We start from the raw sequence: 10384 nt of genomic DNA on the forward strand, positions 1-10384 counted from the left end.
TAAAAATAGAGTTATTTATTTTTAGGCCTGCATGTGTGTAGGTGTACTTGGTGTGTATGAAGTTCACGAGGAGGATGAAAGTGTGTGTTGGAGCTCCTGGAACTGCAGTTACAGATAGTTGTGAGCTGCCATGTGTGTGCTGGGACCCAAACCCAGGTCCTCTACAAGAGCAACCAGCACCCTTAGCTGCTGAGCCGTCTAGCCAGCCCTGACAACAGCAATTATATATCCATAAGAGGCAGTACAAGCAACAAGCAAGCAGATAATAGAGGGAAAAATAGTGGTGGGGGGATGTGTGTTTGCATTAACTCTAGAAAGATCTGATGCATGTCATGTGAAGCAAGAATAATTTTGCCTTTTCCCATGGATCTGATTGATTGTCTATGATGAGATGGCATTTCAAAATGACCTAAAGAGATTCCTCAGGAAGTTGCGGTGACAGTAATGTATAGCAGTCCTATGTATAGCCACATAGAGAGGAGAGCATTATGAATAGCTGTGAAACTCTAGCTGAGGCTTAGGGATGGGAAGGGAGGATGGATGACACGGATAGATAGGCATAGAAGGGCAGGGTCTTGGGGAAGAAGTGAGAGGCCAGCGAGGGACTCGGCAGTTGTGAGAACTGAGCAGTGGGATGTTCTGTTGAACCCCCCAATTCCACTCTTTTCAGGCACTGTGCTTCACAGGAGAAGCCTTCACGTTCTAGCTCAGTGGGTATTTGCACAAACCTTTTCTCAAACTCTCTTCTGTAATCTTCCTGCACCTAGGTTTATCTGATGCTTAGATGATTCTGGAGATTAACTCAGACAAAGAATCAATGCCTCATTCCTGACAGAAGCCTAGGAGGTTTCACCATGCTTCTCTCTGAGCTGTAACCTTCTTCAGGATTATAATGTGTGGTGGTTTGAATGAAAATGGCCCCCATAGGCTCAAAGGGAGTGGCACTATTGGGAGGTGTGGCCTTATTGGAGTAGGTGTGGCCTTGTTGGAGGAAGTGTGTCACTGGGGAGCCAGGCCCAGTGTCACTCTCTCTTCCTGCTGCCTGCCGATCCAGATGTAGAGCTCTCAGTTACCTCTCCAGTACCATGTCTGGCTGCGCCCACCAGGCTTCCCATTCTGACATTAAAGAACTAAACCTCTGAACTGTAAGCCAGCCCTCATGAAATGTTTTACTTTATAAGAATTGTCGTGGTCATGGTGTCTCTTCACAGCAACAGAAACCCTAACTAAGACATAGTGTATACTATATTGTAAGTTGTCATGTGCTGTTAGAGTTCACTGAGAAGCAGAGTCTGGAAGTCAAGCTGCCCCTAGTTTCAGATCCAAGTGTGTTTATCTCATAGTGTCCTCCAAAGGCCCTTAGTCTGGGGATGGGCTGCCCACTACCCATTTTATGCCAGGCATGGAAGACAACAGCAAATAGTCCTAAAGTAAAACACTGTGCCCTTGAGAGCAGGGCAGAAGGTTTCCCATTCCAACAGATGTTACTATCGCGTATCTATCCATGACACAAAAGTGCCTGCCATGGGAATGTGAAGCCAAGAGTCCAGCCATGGAGAGAAAGCTCAACTGGGAACTCCAGCTGGCCTCAACTTCCTTACTAGGTCCTAGGGAACGCTGTGAGCACACAATTTGATGACACTATTTCTACATATTGCTATTTTTTGGTTATTCACCTGGCAGTACATCTACTCTGACCAGACTCTCTTGGTCAAGTGTTTTTATTAGGTTAAACTTGTTCCATGGACTTTTCTACTCTTTCAAAAATACTATGTTTCTTGAGCAAGTGCGGCTAAAGAGTATGGCAGACACCTAAAGACTCATTTCTTTCTAAGTCATGGAGCATATCAGCTTAACTCAGTTGTAATAACGAGATGAGCTGACCTGAAATGCAATAACTACCTAGCTAAATACATAACCATATCCAAAATATTCTCGTTTAGGTGTGGTGGTACACACCTTTATTCCCAGCATTTTGGAGGCAGAGGTACGCTGATCTCTATGAGTTTGAGGCCAGTCTGGTCTACAGAGGGAGTCAGGACTGATAGCATTACATAGTGAGAGACTGTCTCAAAAATGCTTTAAGATTATATTATGTACTTTTCACTTGTAGTCTAAAAATGAATTTGTTAGCGGGGCTCACTGGCTCCCTGTGGATTACCAGCTGTGTCCTCTCTGACAACTCACCTGAGCACTTTGCTTCTAGTTCTCTTATTATATGTGGGAAGGAAGGGGGCTGCTTACACCAGCACTGAAGCTAGATTGGCTGGAGGAATTAAACTGGTGGATATATGGCAAGTTTTTAAAGAGTGCCTGATGCACAGTAAATATGGAAACATGTTCTGTATGATAATGATACTGTTAGTAATTATAATTGAGCAGGAATTTTCCTTAAGGTAGGATTAAACTGAGTTTACTTTGGTCTAAAGTTCCCAGGTGGGTAAACTCTACTGATTAGTATTTTCTGAAATAGTAGAACACATTGAGGATGTTGGCTGTAGGCAAGGCTCTGCTGCTCCACATGCCACGGAGGCCCAGGACTGAAGATGCCCAAGACACCAAATGAGAAGTCACAGCAGGGGGATGCTCACTACCACCCAGCCTATTTGTCCCCAATTCTGATAACTCCTCCAGATACGCATCAAAGCTGCTCTGATATTTAAAATTCTATATATCTGCTTATATGGGGCTCTTCGCTACATACTATTTATTTTAAAAGATAGAGAATAAGTTCTCACAAAATGCAAGATTTCACCCCTCTTTCTAATTACAAAGGGCAGCCAAATAGTCCTTGAATTGCTGGGGAATATTTTATAGACTGTGAAGTTGGAGAAGATAGCATGAGGCCTCACATTTCCATGGACTTAATGGGTATTTCCAAACACACATGAGGAAATCAGAAAATTGGGTATTTTGTACATATACACCCCATTACAGGTTGTGGCAGTCTCTGGGGGCAATCACAGCAATCGTGCCTATGTGTAGGTGGTTTCCAGTTAAGTAACTGTGGTTTCAGATTCATTTCCAACTTGTTATCTTATAGGAATTCCAGACAGGAATAGCAGAGTGAAGAGTCTCACTAAGCTACTGCCCAGTATTAAAGCAAATAGGTACTTGAGGGCTTCTTCAGAGGATGTGTAATCACATCTTGTGTGAACTTATCTTAAAATGGGAAAGTTGGGCATCTGCAAGGTTGAGTCCATTCATGAAATTGTTTGTCCAGTGGTGCAACCACACGGATTTATGGGCACAAGCAGGTACTATGAATGTGAACTTGAGTTGTCCCATAATGGAGGACAGTTCAAGGCAGATGGATGAAGCAGATTTTTAAATACAACAACAGGTTTAGGATGGTGACTGGCTTTGTTGGCTCTGTCATCTAAAGGAAAGGGTATATAGAAAGAAGGTTGTTATTCAGTGAGAAAGGTCAAAGCTGGTCTGTTGAACGCACGACTGTGCATGGTGTCAGCCTTGGGGTCTATCTGAGAAAGGGGTGAAGAGTGACCATTAGTTATGTAGGCAGAAAAAGTCAGAAAAGGGCAAGTGGAGCTGTCCCCTGTTATCCATGGCGGGTGTGCTCCGAACTCCCCTGTGGATGCCTGAGGGTACAGGGAGTACCTAACTCTATATACGTTACTGTTTTCCTCTTCATGCATACATACCTATGGTGAAGTTTAATTTATAAATTAGACATAGTAAGAGATTAAGAATAACTTATAAAAAGAAAACACACATGAAAATATACTGTAATAAAATGTATGGCAATGTGTTTTCACTTACTCTCTTTCTTAAAACACCTTGTAGGAATGCACTCACTTTTTTTTCTAATAATGCTAGCCCCATGAGATGAAGTGAGGTCAACGATACAGGTTTGTGATGTAACACGAGACTATCACATGAAGGCACTTCAGCACAAACATTGTCGTCCCAAGAAAGTCAAGGTGATAACCGCAATGGCTCCCACTGGTAGGAGCATAAACAACGAACGTGGGCGCACTGGTTAAAGGGTGGATTGAGATTTCAGGTTCAATAGAGAGGAAGTGAGAAATTACATTTTAGCATGTTGCACAATTTAAAACGTGTGTGTTGTTTATTTCTGAAAGTTTCTGTTTAGTATTTTCACACTGTGGTGGAAGAGGGTTGGTAGTTGGGACTCCAAAACGTGACACCACAGGCACGGTGGCATCATGTCACAGCAAAAGTCACAGAGTGACTACTGGGGAGAACACTGCATTATCATTCTCTCTCACTTCTCCACCAGTGAAGATTTTGTGTATGTTTAAATAGGGCACACAAACATGTCCCCTCCCCCAGTGTATGAGAAATGCTAATACCAGAGAGTATTTTCATTTTTCCTTTCCAGAGCTATGAAAGTGTGTGTGTGGGGGAAGGTTTAAAAATATATTTTTGCTGTTTTCATTATTTCTTATTTCCACTTAGGAATGCTGCTTTTGTAGCAAGCTCTGTCTAAAATGAGCTTTGAGTGATGTGAGAATAGGCGTTTATCTTTTCTCTTTCTCAGAAAAAGATAATTTCAGGGTCTCTAAGTTGCAAGGAATCCACTGTACCCAGTACTGAACACTTTAATTTATATAATTTAGATTACTCGGCTAAGGGGATGGTCTAGAGGCATAAAGAAATGGGGTGGAAAGTGGGCAAAGGTTGGTGTGCAGCGTTGAATGCTGCTGCTGCTGTGGCCTCACTGAAGTTCACCCACTCATGTGAGATGTGGAGGAGATAGGGCGGGTGTGTGCAGAGTGAAGCAATTTATGAATACTCAGCCATGAAATGGAAAATCAAAATGAGACACGTATGACTATAAGGATCTCGGTCTATTAATATTCAAATATTAAGACCTAGCTTTCTTTGCAAGACAGCTGAATATTTACTGATCAAAAAATGATAGCGTAGGAAGAGAAACATATTTAAGAAAAACATTTCCACAGGATTTGATTGACGTGGTTTGCTTAAGTCAGGGCAGTAGTTAACTAATTAAAATGTACTTCTCATCTGAATGTGTCTTTAAATTTAAGAACCCTTGGAAAAAATTTCCAAAGTGCATTACAACTTTTCATAAGGGTGACACATGGTCCTATTTTCCAAAGACTTTGATTTAATATTTGAATGCAATGGCATTTGACTTTGTTAGTATAGAGTATTTAAACTTAAGAAGAAAATACCTTAATTTGCTTATGCATAAGCCTATTAAAAACATTTCTAGGGGCTCTTGTTATGTTTATTCTCTAGAACATAACCTGTCTTTGAAGTGGTATATTAGTTCTTAAAAAGTTATTCCCAAGCTGAATAATTAGACTGCAAACCAAAGCTATTCTTAGAGTGCATTCCGCACAGAAAACACTGCACATGGAGCTTTGATTCAAGTAAGATTCTTATAAAACTGTTATTGTTAGAGCTCTATATTCAGAACAGCAACTTTTGGTTTTGATGATTATTCCATCCTGAAACAATTGCCCCCTTTCCAATTAAGGCAGAATTAAGAGCACATTTCTATCTGATGATGTTTAGAAATGAGGACCTGCTTGGCTGTGCTCATTTGTCTCTTCATGGGGGGCTCAACCTCCTTCCTCCTCCTCCTACCCCCCCTCCCCCCCCAGGAAAAAAGAAAAGAAAGCAAATCAATCCCCTGAAGCTTTTCCTGGAAGAGAAAGGTGGCCTTTGTTGTTTTGATCTTAGCATGTTGTGCATTTTTACTGGCTGTTAAAAAAAAAAAGCCAGAGCTTCATCTGTTTTTCTGCTCTATTGTTATATTGTAAATCACGGAATGCCTCCAGATCGATAGTAAAATGCCTATGCCCAAACATTTCACAATGGATTCATCATCACAGTAGATAGGGAGATTCAGGAGTAAGAACACCACCCAGTCATCTGACGCATGTGCCACAGACTGCTAAGAATAGATGCTTGCATGGTAGATGATAGATGCCAGGATTTGGATACATAGTTCTCTCCATTTTTGACCCTCTTATTTTACATGCAAGAGGCTTTCTTGGTTAATGTAACAGCTGGCTAGATTATTGCTTCCACAACATAAGTCATGATGCCAAAACAGCTCTTTCTCCAACATTTAAAAGCACATCAAGTTGTTTACATGTCTCCTTGAGATGATTTTCCAGTAACTTTGTGCCAATTGCTGTCATACTCTTTGGTTTAGAAAAAAAATCTTCATTCAATCAAGACAACTTCACTTAGTTAAATTTCCCCCATACAGAGAATTGTAGGAAAATTACAGTAGTTGATTTCAGGCCATCATCGTTAAGTCAATGCAGGGCTTTAGAAAATGAATGCAAATTACAAATGGGGAGCTGTGTAATTAAACATCAAATAGTCCAAGTGGTAAAAGTCATAGAGGAGCTGTCTCTCCGCCCTGCTCAGGTCCTTTAAATACCGCCTTACCACTCGAGCACTGGTTCTTTCATCAGAAGAGTGTCTATCCTTAAAGTCTGGAAATTTCAGCTTCTTTGGAGCACCAATCAGCTGGAGAAAGTAATTGGCATCTTCTTCTAATGACTCAAACTTCCCTACAAAGCTGTAGTTGATCAGACATGGATAGCACAGTTTGCTGACCCTTTCCCAGTGGATATCCATTCCCACTGGACGGTGTGCATCCAGCAAGTAGTAGACGAATTCTTTGAATTTCACTCCCGATCCATTATTTAATGTTTCTGCATAGACATTTGGTCGGTATTTCTTTATAATTGCCTTCCCAAATACTGGATGGTAGTAACTATTGGGATGCTCGAATTTATCTCTAAATGCTGACACCAATCTTTCCAAGGGATCTCGAACAAATACAACTTTGGTATAGGTATTCAAACGCATGTATATTCCTTTTAAGTCAAAGCTATTTAATGTCTTCAGATGCTTCCCATAGTGCACAGTACCATGAGAAATATTGTACGCAGAGGAAGCCAATCCATTTAGGACCATCAGAACCCTTTTCCAATTAGAGCAACCAGCCTTTGGTACTTCACAGTACAGGATTTTGTGTTTGTCTTCTACATAGATCCTGGATACCATTCGAAAAATGTTGGGCTGGGGATCATTTACTCCACCGTATTTCTTGCAAAACTCATGAAGGAAAGACCTACGTTTCTCTTGGGTAGCACCTGCTTTCTGCCATCTGTGGCCTTGGACTGAACTTGTGTTTAAGGGCTGAGTGACCAGTGGCCAGTTCGTTTCAACGGGCTCAGCACCTTGATGTGTTCCTATTGAGTTCTCTGTTGATGACTGGGGAGCTCCGTTCTCCCCTTGTGAATAGCTGCTTTTCCTTAAAACCCTAGTGGGTCTCCCCAAGTTGATTGGATTTCCTGTTTTCTTGTTTAGGTCCTCAGGCATGTGTACCTCGGAGTTCTGTTAAAACAGGAAAAAGACATATTAGATGCACATTCAGAAGCGTGTGGATAGTAGATAAAGAACTTTGCATATTTGTTTTCAGATGTTACAGAGAAAAGCATACTAAGCATAAGCTGGGAGAAGTAATTTAGCAAGGCAGGCTGAATATACATTTTATAGTAAGATTTTTTTCACAGAAAATCCAGCAATAGAAAACAAAAATTAGTATCCTTAAGACAGAGATGAAAGGGCCCTGGAAGTTCTGCCTTGATTTTGCCTGTAATGCAATGAAATAAACCTCAGTCATTCAGTGCCTTAGTGATTCACTGAGTCCGCTATTTCCAAGTAGTATTACTGAATGGACATGCAACCCAGAGCTATATTTAGACAGCAATCTTTTGTTGTTTTAGGGGTAGGTACTTTGTAATATATAGAAAAGTTCAAATTCATAAACTATACCTTAAAAATTGTAACAAGACTAATTATCAAACCCTAAGAAATATTTCAGTTTCATCAGCATTTACCAAAAGTAATGTATTTGTTCATTTGAAAAACATTTTATTTTCAATTCATTTATCATGACAATGCGAGTTATAGTCACAATATCATATACTTTTATTCATGTATAAGACTGTCCATCTTCCTGACTTGAAGAAAGAGTTAAGAATCCAGAATGATATCTTTGATGTCTTAGTGTGTAAAATTATATTAACAGTAGATTGAGCTATTATTCCCCTTGCCTGACTTACTAGCCCACTTTCCAAGTGGTTATCTTTTGATTATTTCCTTCCTCTAACTTGCATTGGCTGGGATAGGGAAGCCATGGAACTTGGGATTTATACGTGGCATTTCTAATAAGAACAAAACTCTTAAAGACATTGGCTTTTACTCTGAGTAAGCTAAGGAGCTATTGGAGGGCTGTGAACAGAGAGTGGGCATGATCTCTCTTAGACTTGGAAAAGAGAGGTGATAAATGTTTAGGGTCTTCAATGTGTTATTGGGAAATTTACAAATAAAGGATGTATTGAGAGGGTACTACACGGCACAGCCAGAGTACAGGAATAGGAAGCGGGAAGACTCCTTAAGATTTATTATTTATATCCCCTGTGTCTACAATGGTCTGTAGCCGATGGTAGTTGCCCTCAAATGTTGCAGATGAATGGACTTCAGTCTTCAAAGATAATTAAGAATTTTCTCCTAATTGAGTAAAAGGGCAGAGAAACAAGTACTGAAGCCACCTTCAGACCGAGTGGACCTCCACCAACTTACATAAGATGGCCAAGAGGAGTTTGTGAAGTGTCTCTAATTATCATAAACCAGCCGTGTAGCCTCATGGAAGAACTGCCTCAAATCGTCTAGACTGTTAAGCCACCTAGTTGAGGTCTCAACTCTAAAGCTATTTATCTGCTATCTTTCCCAGAGATTGCCAGGATTCTTCAAAGCCCCAGTTCCTTCTTGTTCTGATCAATGATTTATGGTCCATAAAGTTGTCATCAATTATATATGACTTTTCTGTATGTTTGAAAGATCACACAGTTATTGGCAGATGTGCATGAGAAATACTTCACAGAGGACATGTGGAGGCCCACAGAAGTTTCCTAGTGAGATCTGAGCTTGTTTTACCCAGCAAGGCTGCATTAGAGGATTGCTCGACCATGTGCATTTTTACTAGGTGTTTGGAAGGGTCTACACATAGCTGAGCTAGGGGAAGGTCTTTGCTCCACCCCTTGGCATTCTTATAAACAGCCCTTTAAAAGAGACAGAAGGGGTCAGTGGATAATGATCCTGACCTTCCAGAGGCTATCCAGTGTTTCTATCTGTCTCTCTCTCCTCTATATTTCTATCTCAATCTCTTATCCTTCTCTCCTCGAGTACCATAGAGAAAAGGGGGAGCTGGTCTCCCACAGGACTGTAACAAGCTGCCATGATTATGTATATAACTAATGCCTCTATTATCACTACAAATAAAAATTAATTATTGTTTTATTATTAATTATTATTACTTCAAGAAAAGTAGTAACATTATTTTATCACCATGGTAAAATTAATTTCAAGTTTCCTCACTTGTTCATTACTCTCTACACTGTGATTTGTGTGTCTCTGTATGTGACTTAATTAGCTACAAATTCTTGCCTCACAAATAAACCCAAACAAAAAGAAAATCAGGTGTCTGCTGTGCCTTCTAGACCTCCGTCATAATCAAATTCCTCTTCCATTTTCAGAATTCTAGAATTTTTTTTTTTTCGAGACAGGGTTTCTCTGTGTAGCTTTGCGCCTTTCCTGGATCTCGCTTTGTAGACCAGGCTGGCCTCGAACTTACAAAGATCCTCCTGCCTCTGCCTCCCGAGTGCTGGGATTAAAGGCGTGCGCCACCACCGCCCGGCTAGAATGTTTTTCTTATAATTTTCTCTCATTAGATTCCATATTGTGCTCACTTTACCCTTTTTCAAGTAAATGAAACTTCATTGTCTGGAGCCAAGTGTCCCTTGGGCCAAGAAGTAAGGGGCTATTCCCCTCCCGTCCAATCTGCTTCCAGGTTAGCTCCCAGAGAGACCTCTGCTCCTGTGAAACGTGGGTTCTGTGGAGTCTCTTCACCTTTATCTTGCCACGGCTCTCTGCTTCGTGTCTTGGCGACTCTGGCTCCTAATTCAGACGCTGCGCCTTTACTTCTCTTCTTAGCCCTACATGTCGTAATCAACACGCAGTGAGCTCAGCTCCTTAGCCACCTCATCTGTAACAGAAGCCCTCTGCGCGTCACATGCAGGAATGATGCCTGGGCCGTCTCCATCATTTCTCTGGGCACTGCTCTCTAACCGCCCGGCGCACTGTGGCTTCCCATTGTGCAATCCTTGGGTGACTTGAACTACATACTCAGGCTTCTGGCAGACGCACAGCGCGTTCTTCATCATTTACTTCTCAGGAAGCTCCTCTAATGAAGCTTTTCCGAGCCTTGCTTCTTGTGATCCTCTCACTGCACGCTGCTGTTGTTCTTCACAGTACTAATAACCACGTGAAATGACTTGATTCACTT

At 41.2% G+C, this 10384-nt stretch overlaps 1 protein-coding gene across 1 annotated transcript; it reads right to left on the reverse strand.

The window, feature by feature from the left end:
• Positions 1-5564: 5564 nt before the first annotated feature.
• On the reverse strand, positions 5565-10136 carry Chst9 (carbohydrate sulfotransferase 9). Its single transcript, XM_059246250.1, has 2 exons — positions 9949-10136; positions 5565-7371 (listed from the first exon to the last, which is right to left on the reverse strand). The coding sequence occupies exon 2, from the start codon at positions 7354-7356 to the stop codon at positions 6310-6312; it is 1047 nt and encodes a 348-aa protein (XP_059102233.1). The 5' UTR covers positions 7357-7371; positions 9949-10136; the 3' UTR covers positions 5565-6309.
• Positions 10137-10384: the final 248 nt, after the last annotated feature.

The sequence above is a fragment of the Peromyscus eremicus genome, chromosome 19, assembly GCF_949786415.1.
Source record: "Peromyscus eremicus chromosome 19, PerEre_H2_v1, whole genome shotgun sequence".
Lineage (NCBI taxonomy): Eukaryota > Metazoa > Chordata > Mammalia > Rodentia > Cricetidae > Peromyscus > Peromyscus eremicus.